Here is a 25,811-nt window from a genome sequence, read left to right on the forward strand (position 1 = left end):
GCTGGATCTGGGCCGAAATGAAAAAGCGCAAACGGAAATGCAGCCGTCAAAATTGCAGACGTTGATACCTTTGAACCGCCGAAATGTACTAGATTGGAGTCGCTTCGGCAAAGGAGGGGTAGATCTGCTGCTGCAAAGAAAAACAGAAGATTTATGGGATTTTCTTGCAACCTAGCTCCACCACACTCATCTCCTACGAGGAGGGATGCAAGTAGAGGTGAGATCCCACAAGAAGAGGGGCTGAAAACAAGGTATCCCACACAGAATCGCTTGAAACTAAGAGCTGATTAAAAACGCAGCATAACGGGGGGCTGACATTGAAAAGATTCTTGAAGTTAAGAAGAGGAGGGAAAGGATTTCCCATCTCGCACTTGCGTAAACATGCATGTGCAGAGCACGCATTTTTTCTTTTGTGAGCAGTGCACGCGCGCGCGCGCACACACACACACACACACACACACACACTTCAATAGGGTCTTTGAAGTGTAATGAAGCAGCTTTGCAACTTATCTGTGCAGTTTTAGGCTTGTTGATTGTACTAATTTGCTGTTTTCTGCATGTCTCTAGGTGCTTCATGGCTTGCTTGAGAATTTTTGATTTTGTTAGAGTACTTTGTGATTGATTACTTGATTGCTTGACACAGGTCAGAGAATTGCAAACCGCAAACACCTCCTGCTCCAAATATTGCATATGAGCATGAATGTGGGAGACCTCTTGGCATCCAATTTATGAAGAGTACAGGAGAGCTTTACATTGCAGATTCATACTTTGGGCTTCTTGTGGTAGGTCCAGATGGTGGTCAGGCCAAGCAGTTGGTGAAGGAGGCAGAGGGCTCTACTTTTGCCTTTACAAATGACCTCGTCATTAGTCCCGAGGGCTTAATTTACTTCACCGTTTCAAGTGATCTATATCCAAGAAGGTTTTGTTTGTTTATGCTAGCTCTATGTGCATTGCCAATGCGCTTGATTTTGTCCACACTTTTTGTACTTCTGTGATTCACTTCTTGCAAGGTGCTCCTTGTACGCACTGGCAATGCAATTGGAAACTGAGAGAAAAAGCATCCTCCCAAACTGGGAAGCTCATTAAACTATCAACCCCTCAGATATTAGAACATTGGCAGTTTACAGAGCTATGCTGCTATGACATATCAGCCAAAACAAAAAAATTTCGGAGTGCATTTTCGCCACCATAGTTAATGTGCATTGTTTTTTGCAGAATTTCTTCATCTTATTGGAATTCCTATCAAAGACTGGGAAAGGTGTAGTATATTCTACAGTGAGATAGAAAGGACTATTGCCAGCATACTGATGAAGTCTGACAATGTGCTAGAGTGAATGGTGTGTTTGTAGTAGGATGAATAAGCTGCGTGTCACATATCCTAGCTTTATAGAGCCTTGTGGGCATGGACTTTCATCCATTGTAATATGATTGTAAAGACAATTGTTCTTCTATTTTACTCAGCTTCCAAATTTTCTGTGCTCATACTCGTGTTTGTGTGCTTATTCTCCGAACGCAGTCGCTTTCTGCTGACAGCTTTTGCTGGAGATCGATCTGGAAGGCTTTTAAGTTATGATCCTAGGACAAGAGAAGTGAAAGTTCTCTATCGTGGATTGCTTACTCCAAATGGGATTACGATGAGCAAAGATGGTTCCTTTTTGGTGTTTGCAGAGACGGGTCAATGCAGGTAGTAAAAACTGTCTTTTGTTACATTTCATTGTTGTGCATGTGAAGGTCAGGATGCTAAGGTGTCGAAGTTTTTCTTTGCCTGCTTTTAATATCTCAATGAAATAAATGCTTGACATTTGAGAGAAGTAGGGTTTATCATATGCTTACCTTATGTGAAGCCGTATCATAATCATATGGTTACAATATGATAACCAAAATGTTCAAAAGATGCAAACATAGTCACAAGAAACATGGTCTCTTCCCTGAAGAAACGGCATTTCTGACCTTTTTTTTTTGGGAGTAAAAAAATCTGCATCTCTTTTAATTTTCGGTCAATTATCTCTAAGTCTTAGTATCATTTTTATGCACTTGCATTTCTCTGTACGCAGACTCTGTCCTCTATGCGTCATGCTTTCACTCTCTCCTCAAGGGTTACCAGGTATTTGAGAGTGAGTCTTGTGGCTTCATATGGTAATGTAGCGCTTTAGTGACTTTCCTCATGTGTGGCTCACCATAAGGCAAACCATGTTAAACTGCATGGCTTGCTTTGACATAAGGGTATACTGTATGGCAAGCTAGCAGTCCCCATACTACTGCAATTCACCATGATTCATATTCTCCTCATTGTCTAGTGAATTCAATCTCTTGGTAATGTGTTCACTTTTGCACCTTGCATTTTTTCAAATCTAAAGCAATAGTCCCAAGCTATATATATTGATGCTTTAGTGCAATGGTTCATTGTGTGTGGGCTCAAAAACAGAGTTTCTGCATTTGAGCTGATTTGGATAATCAAAGGAATCAAGCTGTGGAAGTAGCTTGCAGCTTAAAGGTCAAAAGATTAGAACTCTTATAGGTAACTCGTTGTGTGAACATGCTTTTCATTGACAATCCATTAATGATCCAACAAGAAATTTGTGGAATGTCAATGCTATGGTTCTGGCTAGCGTTAGCCATATGAATGCATTAAGTGATGGGCATATATTTCTGTCAATGCTGTGAAGGTTTGAAATTGCATGTCAATTGGCATGACAGGATGTACCATTTCTAACAGATTGTGAAAGAAACGAACTGTATGTTACAACATTGTTGGATCTAAATTTTCATGTTCTATGGTAATATGCCTTGGAAGTATGGAACCTGCTCTTTTTTTGGACGAAGCAGAGATGCCCTTGCGAGTGTGTTTTCCTTTTTCAGGCTTAATCGGTTTTGGTTGAAAGGAGCAGAGGCTGGCTCCATGGAAACTTTTGCGGAGTTGCCTGGGTTTCCAGACAATGTGAGAGTGAATAGTAAAGGGCAATTTTGGGTTGCTATATACTGTCGGCAATCAAGGACTGCTTGGCTTCTCTTGCGGTTTCCGTGGTTGCGCCGAGCACTTGTGCAGCTTCCTCTTACCTTCAAGCAGCTCAATACCATCTTTCTAGGCTCACATCCTCACGCTCTAGCTATTCGTCTGGATCAAGACGGCAAAATTCTGGAGGTTTTAGAGGACCAAACAGGAAAGACAGTGAAGTTTATAAGTGAGATAGAGGAGAGGGACGGGCAATTATGGATGGGTTCTGTCCTGATGCCACACATTGCGGTGTATTCATTGTTGTGATTTCCATTGTGTGTAATTGCTACTTTCCATCTTGGCTCAACTTTATTGAGAGTAGGTATTTGATTTGTAGGTCTCAGGGTCACTTTAAAACCTTATCCTTTTAAAGTTTTCTGACACACAGTAAATGTACATAGGATCTTATAGGGAGAAACTTCTTCCAGCTACTCTCATAGAACAAAACCCTCTCAAAAAGAGAGAGAGAGAGAGAGAGAGAGAGAGAGAGAGAGAGAGAGAGAGAGAGAGAGAACTATTTAGTCCCTTAAAAATGTAGAAATCTCCTTGATTGACCTTCTTAGCACAAGGGGATCCAATGACATTGTAGCTAGACCTCTTTGGAACCAAGAGAGAGAGATCCCCTTTCTCAATTAATCAAGGTTTCTTGTAATTAAAGCTTTGCCTAATCAATTACTATGTTTCATATTGCCTAATTAATCCTTATTAAACCTTTGTCTCCTAGAATAAGAGACCAGCTACACAGTTGGGGTACTAAATTTTATGTTTGACAAGACTCTAAAGTGTCCTGTTCTTTCAACAACTTGTCATAAGTATTTAGTGAAGCTAGAGATGAGATTTATAGGCCATGCTCATTACCCAAGTAAGTTAAGAGGTGAACATTGTAGGAAAATTTTGTTGGGGGGCAAATCTTTGCAAAATTAAGATTGTTGTGATAAGTTTTAATGTGAATTTTGGTAAAAATTTAGTACCGTTATACCAAAATTGTCATGAATTTCTTACAACTACTCAACAAATCTCAGTTTTGCATAGAATTCTCTAGAAGTTTTCCTACACTGATTTAAAATAGCAAGAAAAAAGGACACTAAAGTGTATTAGTGCCAAACTAATGGTAAAAATAGTAAATTTACCTCAATTTTTTAAGAGTTCCTTTTGAAAAAAAATCATAAAAAGAAATTGTGTATGGTTGCAAAAATCATTTTTCTTCAACACTGCCATCCGACAAGCTTAGTACCATCAAAATGGTACTGCTTGTACTGTTGTTGCTTAAGTGCAACGTCACGTTCCTAAGTGGCAGAGTGTCCCCTAATTAGCATGGTAGTACCATATTAGAGGTAAGAGCTGAGCCTGCCTGGCGAGATAGAATCTTGAATAATAGTGGTATAATTGATGCTACCTTTTCCCTTGATATTAAGAAGATTTAGGTGAGAGTACTAAGCAAAATTCTTCCTTGACTTTTATCTTTCCAACCTCGCTCTTCTTTCCCTCAATATAGGCTAGGTTCATACGGGACAACGAAAGGGTTTTGTGTCCGTGCTACAGCTTTCTTTTTGGGCAAAAAAAGAGGAAAGCTTTTGCGGACCCACCAGAACATACCCCCCCCCCCGCCCCCCCCCTCCGGCACCCCCCAAATTAATTGACACCTCAATTTTAGAGGGGATCTATGGTTGAAAATCTATGTCGCTTGTCGACAAAGATCACAACCATTGATCTTCACTGCGAACTTGATGTAAACTAGGTGTAAACTCAGACAAATGTGAACTCTTTGCAAAGCTGCATGTAAACTAGATGTGAACTCTGCACGCCATGTGTACTACATTTTGGTGGTGCGAACTTGATGTGAACTCATTGTAAACAGAAGTAAACTCGGTGTAAACTAGGATTACAACGATTAAAACTACGCAATATAATGCTAACATTTTCCTTGCTTAACAAAATGCGTGCACAAGCGTAGTGGTAAGGCATTCGTTGCGTGGCGGGGAGGTCTCGAGGTCAAATCCCATCCAACTCATATTTTTTTCTTCAAATGGACAAATGGTCCACGCTCAACAATTATTTGGGATTGGAGATCCCCTCCAAAAAAGGTGTCAAATAGTGCCCCGACAGGGAGGTCTTGAGGTCAAATCCCACACAACTCATATTTTTCCTCCAAATGGATCGAATGGTCCACGATCAATAATTATTTGGGATTGTAGATCCCCTCCAAAAAAGTAGGTGTCAAATAGCCCCCCCCCCCCCCCCCCCCCCCCCCCTTCCCTGGTAGACAAGCATGATAGGGCAATTTTTAGTGTCATATGTAGACAATGAAGCTCGAACACAGATCGCAAGGTCTCAAGTTGTTGACTCACCTGCCACATGATCGATCGCCCATTGAATGCTTGCTTGCAGGTCATTTATTGAGTAGGTTTTACCTCCGCCTCTTGTGAATAGAAAGCACAATGGCAACTTACACGCAAGCATCCTTTCGTTGGGCTCATCTGAACTTGGCCATAGTAATGTCAAGTTCTCTTTTTACACACTTCAACAACATCAATTAAAGTCTTTGATGATTATCAGGGTTCTTGCGGAACCACATTATAAATATTTCAATGGCCGTGCTCTAACTTACAGGGTTTCCTTTTGACAGGCATTTTACCCGTTTTGGGGTGTTTTGCCTGTTTCTTACAGGTGAAAATGTTTCAAAAAATACACTAAATTGCAAAAAAATTCTTAAAGTCTTGGAAATTTCAAGGGCAAAGGTACACGTCAAAAATCAGCCCTAGCGGCGGTGGTATGAATGAATTTATGCATCTCACTTTGTAACAACAAGAGCCACTGCTTGGGAAGAAAGCTCCAATCTCCCTAAATAGTGTATGCTTTTAGGAGACATCTAAGGTGATAGATGGAATAACCTGGGACAAGGAATCAATGGTTTAAAGAACTGAAATTGGAACAGATGCTAGACGTTCACAAGCTAATTGACATATCAGAAAGCACATGAATCACATGGACTAAGAAGAAACTGGGAGACTACTACAGGGAAGCCATACTTGATAGAGTATACATGAATTCTGATCTACATCAAGATTTTGGCAGGTAAGCTATAACAAAGATAACACTCTTCTGCATTCTGATAATGCTCCTGTGATTTTTGAGTTTCATAAAGAGGAATGTATGTTTAAAGTTGGATGACCCCATTTAGATCAATCTCTATTTTCTATTAAAATAGTCAAATAAAGAGTGAAAGAGTCATTTGACAAGGCCTTTGTATGCATATTTCATCTTTTATAGCTTGGGATCAAGCAATAAAGGAAAATCAGTGAGACTGATGATAGGATATAATAAAAAATCTAGGGAGATAAGGGCTCACAAAAGGATGATGATCTAAGAAGATCTCTGACTTGGAGAGTCAAGTCCCTTCTGATAGTCCTAGCTCTTAGTCTTCCATGTTGTGGACTAGAGAATTTTGGGCTGGAAAAATTGATAAGCCACACAAAAGCATGTTAATCTGCTTAAGAAAAAGAAAATTAAGGATTTCATCCCTTTATTGAAAGATAAAAAGGGAATGGTTGTCAGGTCTCACAAGCACAACTTTAGGGTAGCTAAGGATTTCTTCACTGACATATTCTCTATCCCCCTTGGCGAGGACCTAACCGCACTAAAGCTAGAGCAACCATAGCTGGCTAAGGAAAAAGATGTTGCTCATATAGCTAAGATGCTGGATCAGCCCCTCATAGAGGGAGAGTTGAGAGATACTATCTCCATCCGTGAAGCATGTGATCTCTAGGGCTGGATGGCCTTTCCAATGAATTCCTTCATGAGTATAAAGACTTCTTGATTCCCTACCTTCTCAGAATTTGGAAGAAAGCACTAAGTTTAGGAGCTCTTCCTACTACTATGAATACTTGGGTGATCATATTGATATCAAAAGGGGAGGTAAGGAGGACTTAGGGAATTGGAGAGGAACCACCTGTCTGTGTATAAAGACTTTGTCCTCTCCCTAGCTAGAAGAATCAAGGAAAAATTAGTCCTATCATGCATTGCATCATTATTTAGAGCCAACAGGTTTCTTTAAAGGAAGATTAATTTTGGATGCAATCATAACTCTGTGGGAGGCTATAGAGTATGCTCAAGACAGTTTATGTTCTTTTAAATTGATTTGACAAAGCTTATGATAGGATGGAGTGGGACTTCTCTTCCAATCCCTTTTTGATATTGGTTTTGGAGGAATGTTTATTAACTTTGTACAAACATTGTTTGGTAATACTTTTTCAAGGATCGCCCTAAATGGCTCAAAGATGCTATTCCTTTGAGAAGGTCAGTTAGACAAGGTTGTCCAATAGCCCCTCTACTTTTTGGTGTATGTTTTGATGCTTTAGGCTAGCTGGTTGAGAGGTTAGGTCTAAGGAATCAAAATCTCAGGTGCAAGGTTCAGAGGTTAGGTCTAAGGAATCAAAATCTCAAGTGCAACTCAAGAACTATGTTTGCAGATGACACTAATGCTTTGAAGTGCAATGATAGTCATTCCATTGAATCATTTTAAGAATGCGTTAATACCTTATTCTTGGCAAGTGGGTCAATCTTTAACCACTTTAAAACCGGATATAAGCTCTCTACAGGCATTGTATCTTAGATAATACTTGATGTTGGATGTAAGAACATTGAGGATTGGCAAGTGTTCAGACTTCCATGGGTTTTAAGGTCACTTTTGCTCAAAGGTGGGAATGGGTGATGTCAAAGTTCGAGTTAAAAATTTTCGAGTGGCAAAGCTACTATGCATCTCTCTCTACTAGATCTTTTGCTTTAAACCAGTACATTTTACCCTCATTAATTTATTTCTTATCTTGTTGGAAGCTAGCCAAGTATCATATGAAGAAAATCTATGCTTTGATTAGATCTTTTTTATGCCAAGGAGATTCTGATTATCCTAAGATCTCCAAAGTGGCATGTGCCACATATTGTCTTCCCAAATGCAAAGGAGGGCTAGGCCTTCGCAACTTGGACATAATTGCTACCAAAATGGATGGCAAACAGATCTTGAGAGTAGTAGACTCAAAGGAATATTGGGCTCTTCTCCTCAAAAGGAATATTTACAGATTCAAGATGCAAGAGTACGAGGCTTGGACTAATACAAACCTTGGGGACATCCTGCTCTCCCCTATGACCTTCAAGCCAATGGCATGTAAACTCATATGCAGATTCTGGCATGGTAGGACATCAAAAGCAAATGGAGCCCCTCCATGGACTTCAAATCTAACTACTTTTTTTTTCTGAATGACTCACCCTAGTTTGGATATTTTGCAGTTAAACAAAAGATGTTCCCCAATAGAAGAGCACACAAGTGCTTCAAAGCTGGAATAAAAGAATGGAGGGATATGTTTCAAAATCATAGATTGAAAACAAAAACCTCACTTGAAAGAGAGCTCAACATCAGCAGAAGTGAATACTGGCTAAAACGTGCCTTCCCTCGAGAGAGTGTAATATGAAAAGTTCGACAGGTAAGGTAGCTTTGGAGATTTTCAATCAATTCAAATTCGAAGGAGGAGTGGAAAAGAAAATGAAGAGGAAGCTTAACAAGAGGTGGAAGCTTCAATGGAGCTCCAAGAAATCGACTTACAAGTTTAAATGGCTTACCCAATAGCCAACAAACACCACCCTAATGTGGTTAATCATCCATCAAGGATTATGGAGTGGAGGTAAGGCACTTAGAGCTGGTGTTAGTGATGGCAAATGTCTTAGATGTAAAGCATGTGTAGAAGATATCCCTCACCTTTTCTTGAGCTGTAGGGATAATGTCAAAATCACATCCCTCATTCAGAAAGCATGTGCGCATATCAACCTCAAGAAAGTAGATGTACAAGGTTTGCTACTCGTCAACTGTAAGGGTTTGGACATTCCATTGTGGAACATATGGAGAGAATTGATATTATGGTTTTTGTGGGTGCATAGAATGCTATCATTTCTCCCATAGTTCTCAAAGTTCAATTGTAATATTACAGCATGATGTAGTAAAAGCAAATGTAAAACTGTGTAAAAAAATGTATGAAGCCCCCTGATCCCATTTCTTCCCAAACAGATTTACAGAGGTGATGAGATGGCAACAATGGAGAGCCAAGGTTACTAAAATCTAAGGAGCCATGAGACTTAGGATGAGAGGATGCATAATTTGATTTGTACATGGCTTGGGGGTATCCATGTATGATGTACCTTCTTTTTCCTTCTTGATTATTGAAATCTTCCAATCTTTCTAAGTGAAAAAAAGGAAAAATCAACCGGGGCCTTTAAGTCGTAGGTTTAAGAGGGTTTTCTCTTAGCATGTGAGCTGGTACGACGTCATGGGGCTAGCGGGGTCCTGATGTTGAGACTTGACTCTTGGGAAGTGGAGAAGGTGAGAGAGAGAATGAAAAATATAAATTTTAAAAAAGAGAGAGAGAGAGAGGGCTTAGTGTGACGTTAACGGGAAGACGTTAGTCGTCACTGAAGGCAGCGGGCCGGGCGGGGAGGGGCGGCGGGGGCCTGCTGACGCCGCTCTCTCTCTCTGTGGAGTCTGCCTTCCCACGTTTTCCCCACGGCCAGCAGGCGTGCGGGCGGCCGCACAGCTCTAGCGGCGCGTAGCCGCCCAAGGCGTTGGACAGCGACTAGCCGACTTCCTCAAATAGGGAATGGCGCCTCCCAAGCTCCTCCCCACACTTCTTTCCATACTTTGCAAGTGTCAATCACTCACATCATCCCTTAGCTCGCAAAAACCTTTTTTCCAAACCTACATATGACCAGTGTTCGGGAAAAATCATTTTTCCAAACATACAAAATTCCTTTCCTTGATTTTGTCAAGAGGAAATTTGAGTTTTTACAATATTTTTCTCTATTTTGAGGAGGAATTTCTCCTTTTCCCCTTGCCCTCAATCGGCATTTTTGAAATTAAAAACGGCACGATATTAAGCTGAGACACATTTTTCCCGAACAATAGAGGCAAATAATATACTAAATTCGACGGTTTTTTACATGACATTACACTTTTTTTAATAAAAAAATTCATTAAATTCTCTCTCCTTCAAATTTACAATTTAGAGGTAAATTTTAATATTTGTAGGTGGAATTACGCTAAACCTAGGTTTTTTCTTTTTAGCATTGGAGAGGATGTGCATTGTTTAGAGATCTTTTTCTAAACAATGACGCTTAATCGCCGCCGCTTATTGAAAAGGCCTTAGAGAACAAGGATTAAAGAGTGCATTCATAGGAGTTTGATCCCATGATGTAAAGTATTGATTCATTAAAATCTTTTTAATATTTCAATATGTGAAAGAATCCTTTTCGGTTGAAGACACATAAAAGTCCATTTCATTAAACTGTTTTATTATTTCCTATGGTTATTATTATAAGGTAAAGTGTTCTTGGTAATGACATGCTTCTATGTTCTGTAACTATTAGTGATGTAACTTCTTCTAATCTTTTTGGACAAGAATGTCGCTCCCACTTACACTTTGCAAACAAGGCTCAGGCTCACGTTGGCATATTAAAACAAAAAGTTGAAAAGAAATTCTTGAGGCCGTTAAATGAAAGGACATTTTACAACTAGCGAGAGAGATTTCACAACGAAAAGTTCAAAAAGAGGTCGTGAATCTGTAGATGAAGTACCCATTTCCAAATAAAACAAAAGCAATCAAAAATTTGCACTCCTTTCTCCTTTCTCCTCTAAAGCATGTTTCAAACAAACACTATACACATTGTAATATATGGACATGTACTAAGCTTGTAGATGAGAAGGTAAAAGAGATTTGGTCTTGCTTTGTTGAGATATATATATATATATATATATATATATATATATATATATATATATATATATATATATATATATATGTGTGTGTGTGTGTGTGTATGTATATATGGAGCTTAAAAAATTCAAGGAAGGAGAGGGCATCCGTGTGTCACACATACGTTGACTTCAAGTTTTCTTTGAAATACAAAAGTGAAAGGTAAGTAGTAAGATTGTAAAAAATGAAAAGACTTATGAGTTGAGTTCAATTTTGGCAAGGCAAAGTCAAAAAGCTTCTATGCAAGCTTCTATACTCTATATGATGGAGGTTAAAAATTTCAAGGAAGCAGAGGACATCCACGTGCCACACATAGGTTGATTTCAAGTTTAATTTGAAATCCAAAAGCGAAAGGTAAGTAGTAAGATTGTAAAAAATAAAAAGATTTCTTAGTTTAGCAAGGTAAAGTCAAAAAGCTTTGTACTCTATATATTATTTTATATTTATACTATATCTATTCTACTCCTTATTAAAACTTAAGTCAAACTCAGTTCTAAACTACACCTACATGTGCTACTTCTTTATTTTGCTTAAAATTTCTTCGAGTAGAGAGCATTGTCACACGTATTCACATTGAGATTGGAGGAGAAAAAAGGAAGTTAGTGACTCTGTGGGGAGAGAGAGAGAGAGAGAGAGAGAGAGAGAGAGATGGCATCTATATATTAAGCAACCCACTTCATATATCACAAACCAGTGCACAATACAAGCTCTTGGAGGTGTGGATAGCACACACACACATTTCTATAGATCTGTGTGTGGAGAGAGAGAGAGAGAGAGAGAGAGAGAGAGAGAGAGAGAGAACTCCTTGTATCAATTCTTGCAAGAAGAAAATGGCAATCGCTAATGTCAATATATAGCTAGAGGAGAGAGAAAGAAGAAGACAAAGAAGAAGCAACAAAAGTAATAGATGTTCTATGCAAGCTGTAGTCAAGGAAAAACTCCCTACGACTCCCAAGTTATCTGCTCCAAGTTTGCCCATATCATCGTCACCAACCTTATAGATTACCCACATCTCTCTCTCTCTCTCTCTCTCTCTCTCTCTCTCTCTCTCTCCCCCCATATGGATATCGTTCATGCCTTTTTTTTTTCTAGCTAGCGAAGCAAGATTGACTCAGGCAAGGAAGGACGAGTAGTTGATGCATGGGAGTCGATCTTGACAGGGTTTGCGTTTTGATGAGATCACTTCATTGACGGGGTGTGTACCATGGAGAATGTGGTGCAAGTGTGCTTGGCAAGCCACCAATGGAGTTTCTTGCTTCTTTAGCAAGCATGAGGAACCAATAGCCCAAGTTCTTCTATCTTTCAATGCCATGCAAAGTTATGCTCCGATATTTTCTATGCAGCGGGCTTGCGAGGAGTAGAAGAGGAAGAAGAGCGAATGAAGAAGATTGGGAAGAAGAATCCCTACCCAATAGTCAAAGAGAGGGAGAAGATTATGAACCAAGTGATTTGTATGAAAAAGAATTCATATTCATGCATCGATGGATTACGCCACTAATCACTAAGACCCCCACATTATGAAAGATTCTTCATGTGCAATGAGCATTCTGGAATGTGGGCATCAACCAAATCATACTCACAAGAGATGGAGTAACAGATGAAGACATGGTTGGAGATGAGGACCAAACAGGTGAGAACAGAAAATGGCAAAGAGAGTGGAGTTTTATGTTGCAGCTTTTGGTTTAGAAGCCAATTGTGTAGATTTGTGATGTGAACATTATTTGCTTCCATTTTTATACCTTATGATGAACTCTTGGTGTTGATCGAGAGAGGAACAAGAAGCAACAAGTGTGTGTGTGTGTGTGTGTGTGTGTGTGTGTGTGAGAGAGAGAGAGAGAGAGAGAGAGAGAGAGAGAGAGAGAGAGAGAGAGAGAGAGAGAGAGAGAGAGACGGTGTGCATGCATATAGGTACTAATGGGGTTATGTTCACATTTTCAAAACTAGGCACTCTCTTAATATGGCTTCCATAGCTGGTAAAAAACTCTTTCTTTGTTTTACACCTTCACCAAAACAATTTTGTTTTTTGGGCTATATTGGCAAATGAGCTTAATTTATAGAAGTTCTAACTGGTGATGCTCATTTGCTTTCTTTTCAACATCATGAAGGAGGGATTATCCACAAGATGGAATTTACTAGAAATCATCATAATAGAGATATAACAAGATGCTCTTGAGATGCCCCATTGGATCCAACTCATGCAAAGAAGGATCTAATCTTCTTCCTTATTGAGCTCAAAAAAATAACACAAGCTCCAGGTAACCCCACATCAGTCTATCCTAGCTCTTCCACTTGATTATGTACGATGAAATCTCCCCGCCAACTTGCATCTTCTATGTGAATGTTGTTGCCCACTAGCCCTTCGATGTGTCATCATGTTGGGGCTATATGCAAACGTGTCGGCCCTTGCAAGAATCCAGAGACATTCTTGGCCATTTCTTTTTGAAAAAAAATATGCGCTATCATGGATGATGAGAAGGCGATGGTTGGCGATTAGAGGTTGCAGACATAGTTGCACTTGCCACCAGTAGTCACATATGAGAGGGAGGGGGTTGATGAAATGAGGTTAGACCTAGCCATACCTGCATTTTTTCGTTGCTCGAGGCATCTCTCCAGCCCATAGCTCCACATTCCCCCCCCCCCCCCCCCCCCCCCCCCTCTCTCTCTCTTCATACCCAGAGCCTTGCAAGATGCATAACTACTCTCCCAGTCCGATGTCACCTGCAACAAGCACACAAAAATGGAATTATTCTTCATAATACTCTCTCTCTCTCTCTCTCTCTCATGTTTGCACATGTTGCCATCTTGAGGGGAAGATGAGAGAGGAGAGAAGCGCTCCAAAAGAAATAAATCCAAAACCTTGGCAAACCTATACATAAGAAATTTTAGAGGTAAATTGACTAAATTTGTAGGTTTTTTAACCTTCAAGTTTAAAACTCAGAGGCAAATCTCAAAATTTTTAGGTAGAATTACACTAATAAACCTAGGTTTTTTCACTTGAGGAAAGTGTCACAGAGTTTAACCTTGCTTCTTATTAGCCGTAGTAACGAGTGGGTCACATACTAGTAGTGTAACAATTATCCATGTAAAATTTGTAGGTAGAATCACACTAATAAACCTAGGTTTCTTCGCTTAGGAGAGCGTCACAGAGTTTAACCTTGCTTCTTATTAGCCGTAGTACCGCGTGGGTCACATACTAGTAGTGTAACAATTATCCATGTAAAACCCATCTTTTGATATGAAAACCACCATTTGAAACTTTCTGGTCTAGTTCTGTATAATATTGGACACTAAAGAACCTTGGGACCATGACCTCGCTACTTGCTATACTTTGTTTTATTTTTCTCTAATATACATATGCGCAAGTTGCTATTAAAGAAGAGAAGAATCTTGGGATAGTTTCATGTTTGGTTTTCTTTTTACCAACTTTCAGTATTTATCTTGAGAAGCTAACAACAAATTTATAGCTCTGCCATTAGGATAGCTTTGTTATGATATGGAAACCAGTGAGAGCGTTTTCTTGTTAAAATGGACACTTGGCATACATGGAAGGTTTTAAATAACTAAAATTCATTAAAGCCAAAGAGGTTTTCTAGAATTTTTATAAACTGCCTACAACTACCTGTTGAAATTGCATGTGAGATGTTTCCCTATTAATTCACATTAGTATTTAAAAATGGGTTTCATGCTTGAAAGCCTTAATTTCTCATCTCCAAATATGTTAAATCACAATTAAAATGAGGGTTAATGCCAATCAGTTGTCCACATTATGAATAAGAATTGTAAATGGTGCATAGGTTGCATCGTCTAAGCTAAAGCCAAGTTGATGGCCTAGTAATGGTAGTAGACTCCCATTTAGTGCCCCATCTACATGCACGCCAATACACAAGAGATAGCTCCATACAATATACTTTCTTCTTTGATTAAAGGGGATAGATATTATCAAACAATATAATTTCTTCTTTGATTAAAGGGGATAGATAGTACAAACAATATACCTAGAAAATTTATATAAAGCTTCAACCATAAGGTTGCCCCACACGTAAATGTCCTTGATTAAGAGATATGATTACAAGAGGTAGCACAATGTGCAACATTCTCATCATAGTGGATGCTAGCACCATGCTAACCAAATGAGAGAGTGTGTGCAATAGATCAATTTCATACACAGATGCAAGCGAGCATGGATGAAGAGTGGAAGATCTCATATTGTCTCCTGATTAAGAGCTATAGTTATAAGAGGGTGCACAAGATGCTAAATGACAATGTATGTGAGCTACAACGCTAATCCTAAAGGGACTAATTAGAGAATGTGTGCACTAGATCAAGCTCATACACAAAAGCAAGGCAATCAATGTGCATGCATGAGTGAAGAGCGAATAAGAAAATTGATTTATAGATATTACAATTCCTATTGATTGGAGCTTGGATACTAGAATCAAGGAAATTTTCATAGACATGACCTAGTGAAAACTCCTAAAGGTCTTCTAGGGGTTTATCTAATAGTTAATCTCCTCAGATATGGCTTGGATTACTAGCAATAGCTAATCTCCTCAAACATGACTTGGATTTCTAGTAATAGCTAGGAGAGGGCTAGTCCTTATTGCATTATCCTAAGTCCAACACCCAATCATTTCAAGACTTGAGCCCATGTTGCTCATGCCACTTGCATTTGGTACAAGTTATATTCACTGATGCATTAAAGCACTTGGAACAAAGCTCTGCTTCATCAATCAACTAATGCCAATTCAAGTACTCTCTCTATCATATCTTTGTTTCTCTCTCTCCTTGTAAGGGTGCAATTCATATTGGCCCGGCCCGGGTGCTGCCCATCTAACTTCAACCTCATTTTTTTAATACAAAAACATAATAAGGGGCTGTGGGTGTATTATCCACTAAAGCTCCACCCAAACCTGAGCGCTCACTCTTTTGCACTATGCACTCACACTCCATACGCATCTGTTCGCCTCACAAGTGGTATCAGAGCACGATAGCTCTCTTGGGTCCTACGACAAAGCGTGCACAAGCTCTCGTTTTGAGCTAAGGCTCAAAGCCTTATAGCAAGTGATTTTACAGAGACCGAAAGAGCTCGACACTCTGCAGCCTTGACAAAAACTCAATGAGGTAAGAGAAATTTGAAGGAATGGCGTTATCTCCTTAGTCAAATATAGCACTACAGAAGCAAATCAATGGAAATTGTGGACTCTACAACAACGCTATAAAAACGAGCACATTAGCAGATAAATTGCAAAGCACTATAGAGAATTGGTTTTGTAGAAATAATTGGCTTTGAAATTGAAGATATTGTTGGCTCCATGAGGTAGCGCTACAAGCTGTGGAGAAAGTGGGAAAGAGAGAGAGAGAGAGAGAGAGAGAGAGAGAGAGAGAGAGAGAGAGAGAGAGAGAGAGAGAGAGAGAGAGAGAGAGAGAGAGAGAGAGAGAGAGAGAGAGAGAGAGAGAGAGCTCTTGTGTGCTTGCAAGGAGGAAGAAGGATGTGTGCCTTGCGCGCACATGCACACACACCTTTGGCATCAAAAGAGAGAGGCAAGCTCTCGAATTTTGGCATCGATATCTTCTTTAGCCGGGTCCTCTCTCACCATCGGCATCGGAGAGAGAGCAGAAGGGCTGTTTTAGACACACACTCATATCAGCCTAGCTGCTACCATATACATGTGGTAGTGATGTGTGTAAACACACTAGGACCGCTAGGGCATTTTTTCCCTCTTTAGGAGGTTTTTCCCCCCGTGCATTGTATATATGCCCATCACTCTAGGGCTATCTATCTTTCCATTGCACACTAAGTAACAGACTCTCTATTGTGTACCTTGAGCTTCCTTCGTCTTCTCCAAGCTGTGTGCGTTTCTCTGCAACCCTAATTCCAACAATTGGTATCAGAGCAGGTTCCGTCCTCTCGGGCTCAATCGCTGGTAGCTCCAGCACACGCCTGCTCACTTTCTCCGATTTCTGTGAGCTTTGGTGAACGTTCGCAGGTCGACAAAACATGTGTTTTTGTCAATGCCGTTTTTTGCATAACAGGTGCCTTACAGTCTTCTACGGTTTGTGATATATAGCACATGTTGTTGCCGCTTTGTTTCTCCTCTTTTTAGGTAGATTTCACATCAGGTGCAGCATTTACCATGACTAACAACAACACAGATGTGTTCAAGATGTTTTCTGTTGAGGACAAGTTGGACGGGGACAATTACCCTGTGTGGGCTTACATGATGCAACATGTTCTTGTGTCAAAGGGCATTTGGAATATTGTGTAGGGCATTGATGTATGTTCTGGTTCTGAAGACGTAGGCGATGTTGAGGATGTTGCAGGTCTTGTTGCAAGGATTGCTGCTATTAGAGTTGTTTTGCCTACGACAGAGAACAAGCTTGTTGGGATGTAAAGAATGCGCATGCTCATGCATTGATTGCATTGTCTGTGAAGTGCACCATTGTTCCTCACATTCGTTCAACAAAATCTGCAAAACAGGCTTGGGATATTCTAGCAGGTCTTTATGCAAGCCAGACTGAGGCTAAAATTGCTTTGCTGCATAAAAAGCTGGAATCGAAGATTATGCATGAGAAAGATGATATAGACACTTTCCTTGCTGGTGTCAAGGATATCAATGAGCAACTTATTTCTGCAAGTGAAGTCATTTCAGACAGTTCCCTTGTGCAGACTGTTCTTGATGCCTTACCAGATTCATACTAGACTTTTGCTAGTACTTGGAGACTAATGACCCAAGGAAATCCTGAAGTTGTCAAGTTTTGATGCATTATGCACATTGCTGTTGCAAGAGTCACTTTCTTGAAAAAACAGGACTAGGCAACGTGCAATTGAACAGGCTTTTATTTCTTCTCAAAGAAAGGGTGGTAACAACAATGCAGCCACTTCTTATGGTTCTGCTGCGAGTGGCAAAACTTCTGTTCCTAACGCTCACAACCTCAAACACATGGAAAACCCACCGCCACAACCTGCTTTAGACATCCAAAAGCCTCGCCAACCTTAAAATAGGGAGAATCAAACCACCATATGAATTTTTTTGGAAATCTACCACCATTAAATCATGCCAGCCGCACGTCTCTGTAGGATCCCCCCCGCTCTCTACTCTACAAAAAGCGGAACAAGAAACATGACCCACTAAAGAAGAATATCAGGGCTTGCTACTTAATGAGGAGATCCCGCCTGTCATCAAAACACTTGCAGCTCAAGAACTACATGGTGAAGATTTGGCCCTCACATCAAACAAAGGATTCGATAGGTAATACCTAGGAGACCCCAAATCCAAAGCATAATAAGCCAAGAGAATCAAAAGCATTGAGGAGAAACAAAAGAAAGAGGAGGTTGAAAGAGAAACATAGAAGGCAAAGGCAGTAGGAGGAAGGGTAGAGATCAAGAGAGCCTACCTTGAAAATTTACAAGCAAGGGTAGAGGCAGAGAAGAAGGCGATAGAGGATAGGGCTAGAGCCTCCCAACAAGCTGTAGTTGGGGGATCTAAGTCTTTGAAGATTCCACAACAAGGAAAAACATATGCCAAGAAGAAAAAGACAACTTGACACCCAAAGAACAACATGCCCCAAGATGAGCGGAGGGCAAAGTATAAAAAATGACCCTCCTCAAAGGACCCAGGAGCCAACTCCTCCTCCACCACCAATAACCCAAAAGAAGCAGAGATGGAGTTTGGGAATGATGTCTCTTTGGGAGATAAAAAATTATGAGAAGAGCACCAAGCCGATCATTCCAAAAGTGGCCTTCTCTCGAGTGGTAGAGAGATTATCAAAGAATATAGTGAATCTGTAACCAGGATAGATCATGTTGCCTTATTGGCCCTACAAGAGGCTTCCAAGGATATCTTGATGCAACTTTCTATGATGGCATTTCTTGTATGGTGCATGCAAAGCGATTCACTTTAAAAAACACAGATTTAGCTCTTGCAATCAACTTGCAAAATGAAGGTTGCCTCCATAAGAATTAAATTATTTCCATGTAACCTCTCTTTTGATATTTGTAATCTTTCATATAATATCAATGATTCAATTTCTACCATTTGGTGCAACTGTAAAATTAATTGTTTACATTGTAACTTTTCAGTATTTGTACATCTCAAATCATTTAATTTAAGTCTTGACTATGATAATGTAGTCTAGGTGGCCGAGGGATATCATCGGGTAAAATTTTGTCAAAATTGGGCAACAGGCGAACTGTATGCATGTGGCAGGTGGCCCATGTGCCATGGGGGCCAACAGAGGCAAAAAAGATCCCTACACACTGTGGTCAAAATGGCCCCCTATGCGTTGTGGTGCACATGGAGTTTTCTTAGCCTCGCTGGCTCCATCGGGTGTCATGGTGCATTGTGGGCCACTCGCCACATCCATTCGGTCCCCCCGTTGCCTCATTTTGACAAAAGTTTGCCTTACGGTGTCCCTCGGCTAGTCCGGAATACGTGATCATGGTCAAGGGTTTTTATGGAAGCCATTCTACTTTAATCAAATTTGGTTGGACAATATGAACAAAGAAAAAATGTATAGTACAAAATGAATTAAAAACACAATACAAAAGACCGAATTTTTCTCTATTGTTCTTGGAATTACATCATGGATGGCTTCTCTTTCTACAAAAGTGGGTATGGGACAAATGGCGGGCCTAATGCCAAAGGTTTTTACAATTTCTTTAGGGTTTCTCACCCCTTGACCTAGGCTTAAGGAATAGCGAGAGAGGATTGATCTAGAGTGCTTGCTTGTAAAGGCATACATGGCCGCCTTGCAATCCACTTATATACATTCATTTGCATTAAGGTCCAGGGAATCTTTGGTAAGGATGACACTCAATGCTTTGCACTTGAGTAGCTCCATGAAACCATGCTTTGAGAACTCTACATGAGTAACTTGAAGAATGGATGGTCCAAAGTGGCTCAAATAATGCCACAAGAAGGTATCCCTACTAGTGGGGACGTTTGCAAGAACCTCTAGTTTGCATTTTGAATTTATCAACATGATATGGGGCCTGCAAAACATTTAAAAGGACATTACCACTTGTTGTAAGAAAAACATAGACAATCATTTAGATTTAAAAATGTTTACATTTATCTTCATTTATTTATTCAAGAGACTTCCTTGCAAGGTTGATGCCTGAGTGATCATCTCCACCCATTCGAACCAATGGTTTGTGTGGGTGGAAAGTGCTTTTGAGAACATTTCCATAAAAGGAGGCACATGATTTTACCTCTACTAGGGTGGTTGCCACTATTTGCACCAAATTTTGTTCATTTTCAAAGTTGGTGGGGAGGTAGAAGAGGCTTGCAAGGAGACTTAGGTTTTCAAAGTCAATTTAAAATTTGGTCAAATCTACCTTTCCACATGGATCCTTCATGCTTTCATAGATATAAATCACTGAGAGTGACTCGTCTGCTCTACGTCTAAGTGTTTAAGCAATGTCATCAAGGAGCAAAAATTGACGACCCTCCACTACCACTGCATGAAAATTGAGTAATTGGAGGTTAGGGACTTCCTCCAACATCTCATCTCCTTCTATCATTCGATCTGTCATAAAATCTAATATCTAACCAACCCAGTAATTTCTCATATTAAACTGATCAATTAACATGGGAGAATAAACGGGAACAAGGGTTAGGATATAAACATGTGCTTATGGATCTATCTCAACACGGGGCCAAGGTAAAAGGGTCCAAATGAGAGATGGTCTGTCAAGTCCAATATCTAATCAACCCAAATGATTTTCTCATATTAAATTGATCATTTAATGTGGGAGAATAAATGGGAACAACGGTTAGGATATAGACATTTTCTTATGGATCTATCTCAACACGGGGCCAAGGTAAAAGGGTCCAAATGAGAGATGGTCTGTCAAAGAGCAATGCTACCTAATGGAGCTTAAAGACCTTAGGGTTAGCTTCATTAAAGACCTCCAAATTTTAGTGTTAAAAAGTCCTTTGACCTTAGGCAAGCTAAGGTTGTGCTTGAGGTGGGAACCTGGCCCATGTCCTCCTTGCTTGCTACTAAGGTGCTTGAGGTGCTTGTCGTGCTTGCTGACTAAGGTGCTTGAGGTGATTGTTGTGCTTGATGACTAAGGTGCTTGAGGTGCTTGTTGTGCTTGAGGTTCTAGGGCTGAGCTTGATGTGGGAACCTAAGACCTTCTCCAGCTTGTAGTGAGAACCTTCTCCAAGCTTGAAGGGATCAAAGTGTTCCCAAAAGTCAACATGATCCCTACTCAAGTGGGAGTGATCCCTCATTGTAGGAGCTAGAGAGAGAACACACACACCCTCACACAAGTCAAGCTTGGTCTAAAGAAGCAACTAGAACACTTGTCAAGTTTTTCTTCATGTTGCCCTCATGGTGTGCCTAAAGCCTATTGGTTGGCCTCTCAAGGGGTCCAATGATAATTTAGTTAATTGAATAAATTTATTATGCATCTATCAAGTCCTCTCTCTCAAAGGGGAAAGGGGGACACTTGTCCCAAGGCTAGCATGCTTGCCTGATATGCACTCTGCATGTAATTGGCCAGGCTTGGAGGGGTCTAATGAGCTTCCATCTTGAGCTAGAAGAAGGGGTTGACCAAAGCAAGGAAGGGGCTAGCTTGGGGGGTATACTCTCCCACACACACATACACACACTCTCATTGTGTGCAAAGTGCAAGAGCTCCATCTCCTTCTCCAATCTTGTTGAGAAGTTGAGAGCCTACACCAACACCCTTGGCTATGGAATGCAGATCCAACCGAGAGCCATGCTTCAATGCTTAAGCTTGCCATCTTCTTCATCTTCATTACTATGCTGTTATGCTATGATAAGCAAGAAGAGTGATGATAAGTGAGGAACTATTTATTTTTCCTATGGATGTTTCTTCTTCCTCTTCCCTACCCTCATTCCCCGCTAGCTCTCTCCACCTTTGAAGCTGTTTGAGGCCTTTGGACTAAGGTCAAGGATGGTTAATGCTTTTTACAAAGTCTATGTTATACTCGTGATGCATAAAGCTTTCCAGCTTCTTTGCATCACCTAGGTCACAAGGAACACAAATATTGTATTGTACCAAGTCTCTCTTGATGGGAGAATCTATAATGGAGGGGGGACTGACTCCACATAAATATGGTCCTCAACTGTTGTCAAGTTCTCTAACTCTCTCTCTTGCAAAAGTATTCTTCATGCCAAGTTAATTAAGTATTATGGTTATGTTGCTACCGCTAATTAAGTTCACCCTCTATGTTCTCAAAGTAGTCTCACAAAAATGTTCACTCTAATTCTCTTAATTTTGATATTCTTAAAGTTCATAGGACATTTCCATTACATTGGTATCAGAGCTATTGGTTTCTCTCTTCTTGTTTTAGAAGAGAGGTCCTTAAGTTGTCCATGAAAGGTTGGACCTGTTTATTGCAATAGGGTAAGTGGGACAAGGATCTATTATCTTGGTTGAGAAGGACTTAGTTGGAGGTACACCGTTGGGAACTATAGTCTTAATAATGGAGCCTCTGGAGGCTTGCCTTTGGTTTAACCATTATTGAGCTATGAGAAAGCTCAAAAAGAACCATAATCAACCGAGCAATGTTAGACCCTCTCCACTAGTCTTTGCAATCAATAGTGTCTAAACCATGAGTGTGGCTAAAGGTAAAGAAGAGTAGCGACTAAGAGTTTTGATTTTACCAAAGCACAAAGTAATCTATACCTAAGTTTAATTAGCGTGGTTGACAATAATCAAGAGAGTAGAATGAACATTGATAACTTTGATTTTTCACATGAAGGTGCTAATTATGATGCCCCCATGTTTGTTAATTATCTTGTTACTGGGTTGCATCAAGCTATGGGCAACCCTGCTTTGCAAGCCGAAGTTACCCAACAACTTCGTGCTTATGGGAGTTCCCTTACTATCCAAGAGGAGAGAGAGCTTAGGAAGACTCTTGATGAGACTCCCAAAAGAAGACTCTCTCCCATAAGAGAGGACGAATCGAATGAACGAGAAAGAAAAAAATCCCTAAGTTCCTCTGAAGATGTGGTTCTACAAAGACGATGGTCTAGACGGTCGCCAACTCCTCCTAAGAGGAAATGATCAATCCATAGTCCTTCTCCTCATCACTTTGAAAGGGAAGAGAGGAAACAAAGAAAGAAAAAGGCAAGAAAGAGGTCACCCTCTTCTGCTTCTTCTTCACCTTCCTCCTCTTCCGATGAAAGCAACAACTATTCTCCTAGAGAATACAAGAGGAGAGGACATCGCAAATCCTACGATGGAGAAGGTCCCAAAAGCACAAGAAGTTCAAAGAGGGAGAAAAGAGTATCTCTTTTTTCACCTATGATGGCACCTTTGGTGCTAATGACAAAGTATTGGCCTTCATCCAACAATTCAACACGGCCTTTGGAGATGAGGGCTTCACAGAGTCCTCTAAGCTTCGTCATATAGCTATGCACTTCTAGAAGTCTGCTAGTCAATGGTGGGCTAGCCTTCATGGCAATGGCGAGGCGCCAAAGACATGGAAAACTCTACGAGTTTCCATCACATGAAGCAATTCCTTGCAAGTGATACAAAGGACAAAGTGCTTACCAAATGGTGGAGCTTGAAGATACTTTACAACGAGTCTATCCACAAATACGTGGACAAATTTTGGGATTTACATCTCAAGGCTACTGTCTTTCAAAAGATAGACTTTGCTGAGCAAAAGCAAAAATTCTGTGCGGGACTACCTAAAGAGATGGCCAAGTACGTCAACTCCCAACGGCCTGGTGTCACTGAAGTAATCCGCCACACTATGGTTGCTTCACGCGTCAATTTCCAACAAGTGGCTAGAAGGAATGCCAAGCCCATGGAAAGCAAAGACAAAAGTGATACAAAGGGGAAAACCAATGCCCAAAATTCTTCCCAAGGCAATTCCAACAACAACAACAACAACAATTGGTTCAAGGAGAAGGGAGTTTACAAAGGTAAAAATAAATTCTCTCTCCTAAAGAGCTAGAAGATTTTTGTATAAGGACCACAAATGTTTTAAGTGTGGGGAGAAACATGGCTATCGTTCTTGCCAAAGAAAAATGCCCGCAATGAGACTCCTAGAGCTTCCATAATCGAAGCTCCAAAAGAGGATTCTCATTGCAAAGGATCACCTCTCTCCTATGCTTGGGGAAAGATAAGGGAGCATGATGCCTTCATCTTGTCTGACCCTGGCTCTGCTCACAACTTCATATCAACGGAGTTGACCACAAAGTTGGGCATTCAAGCTTTTGAGATGGGAGACACTGTAATTGCTGATGGAGCTTTCAAGGGATAGCAAGCCTCCGTTACTCCCTTGATTGGGAAGTTGATGCTTCATGTCCAAAGCTACGTCGACAAAGAAGACTTTTTCATCTCCCCTCTCCAACATGAGGATGTTATCCAAGGGGCACCATGGTTCAACCGCATAGCTACCAACATGAAGTTCCTTGAAAGGATAATCTACTTCATCTACAGGGAAAAGAGCATGTATATAGATGCTAGTGAGTCTGGTCGTACTATACCACTTGTAAATTCTCCTGCTTTTGATAAATGAATGAAAAGCTCAATTTTTGCATACATGATTTTTGTCAAAGAATCCCTAAAAGGTCCTAATGTCTCATCAAATGTAAGTGGTAGGAATCAAGAAGAGTTAGACTCGTCTAATTTTCTAAATGGATTCCAAGATGTGTTCATTGATGATATCCCTATGGAATTACCTCCAAAACGAGGGGATGATGACCATAGAATTGAGCTCCTACTAGGAAGCTCACTGCCTAACAAGCCTCTATCGAGTTTCCCAAGCTCAACAAGAGGAGATCATGAGGCAAGTACAAGAATTGGTAGACAAAGGGATGGTGAGGCCTAGCTCCTCTCCCTTTTGTTCTCCAGTCCTTTTTGTGCAAAAGAAAGATGGTACACACCACATGTGTGTGGACTATCGAGCCTAAACCATATCACTATCAAAAATAGATTTCCCGTATCATGGGTAGAAGATCTATTTGACAAGCTACAAGGCTTTACCTACTTTAGTAGGATTGACCTTAAAAGTGGCTATCATCAAATAAGGTTAGTGAATGAAGATATCCTAAAGACCGCGTTCCGTACAACATTTGGTCTTTATGAATATCTAGTCATGCCTTTTGGCTTGACTAATGCACCAGCCACGTTCAATCATTTAATGGAGAAAATATTTGGACCCTACCAAAAATTCAATGGAGTGTTCTTTGATGATATCATCATCTACTCCAAGTCCTTGGAGGAACACAAGAAACATCTCCAAGAAAATTTTCAAGCTTTGAGGGAAAACAAGCTTTTTATCAATCAAAAGAAGAGTGAAATTTTCCTTCAAGAGATTCAATACTTAGGTCATATTATCTCTCAAGATGGTATCTATATGGATCCATCAAAGTTGGATGTAATAAAAGTATGGCCTAACCCAAGGAATCTACATGAGCTAAGAAGATTTATTGGTATGTGTGTATACTATAGACGCTTCACAACAAAATTCTCTCAAATAGCAAGACCATTACATGACTTGACAAAGAATAAATTTAAGTACTCATGGATTACTAAAGAGAAAAATGCTTTTGACAAGCTCAAAGAGAAGCTTACCTCCCAATCAGTCCTTATGCTTTTGGATCTCTCAAAGCCATTGCAGGTCCAATTGATGCTTGTGGTGATTTACTTGGAGCAGTTTTGCTTCAAGAAGGGCATACCATAGCATATCATAGCCGAAGGCTCAATGCCGATGAACGAGTTATGGGCATATACAAAAAAATATTTTAGTGTTCTACATGCCCTAGACACATGGAAGCATTATCTATTGGGGACTCTATTTATTTTCCGGACGGACCATCAAAGTCTTAAGTCTTCATGACGCAAACCAAGCTTTCCAACAAACAAATGAGGTGGGCAAATTTTCTTTCACAATTTTATTTTTATATTGCTCATGTTGCTGGTAAGCACAATCAAGTGGCCGATGCACTTTCACGACAACGAAAAGTTAATGCGTGTCTATAGAAACTCACAATGATCTATCTTCTATGATAGATGAGTATGCTATTGACCC

At 40.2% G+C, this 25,811-nt stretch overlaps 1 protein-coding gene across 1 annotated transcript in view; it reads left to right on the plus strand.

Moving 5' to 3' along the window:
* The window catches only part of LOC147433803 (protein STRICTOSIDINE SYNTHASE-LIKE 10-like), a 44,152-nt gene extending 40,821 nt beyond the window's left edge, over positions 1-3,331 (plus strand). The window contains exons 2-4 of the mRNA XM_086490410.1: positions 644-919; positions 1,517-1,684; positions 2,860-3,331. Coding sequence (XP_086346536.1) covers positions 644-919; positions 1,517-1,684; positions 2,860-3,262 — 847 coding nt within the window. The 3' untranslated portion in view covers positions 3,263-3,331. The remainder of the gene's footprint in view (positions 1-643; positions 920-1,516; positions 1,685-2,859) is intronic.
* The last annotated feature ends 22,480 nt before the right edge of the window (positions 3,332-25,811 follow it).

Source organism: Adiantum capillus-veneris, chromosome 19 (assembly GCF_014529385.1).
Source record: "Adiantum capillus-veneris isolate H3 chromosome 19, ASM1452938v2, whole genome shotgun sequence".
Lineage (NCBI taxonomy): Eukaryota > Viridiplantae > Streptophyta > Polypodiopsida > Polypodiales > Pteridaceae > Adiantum > Adiantum capillus-veneris.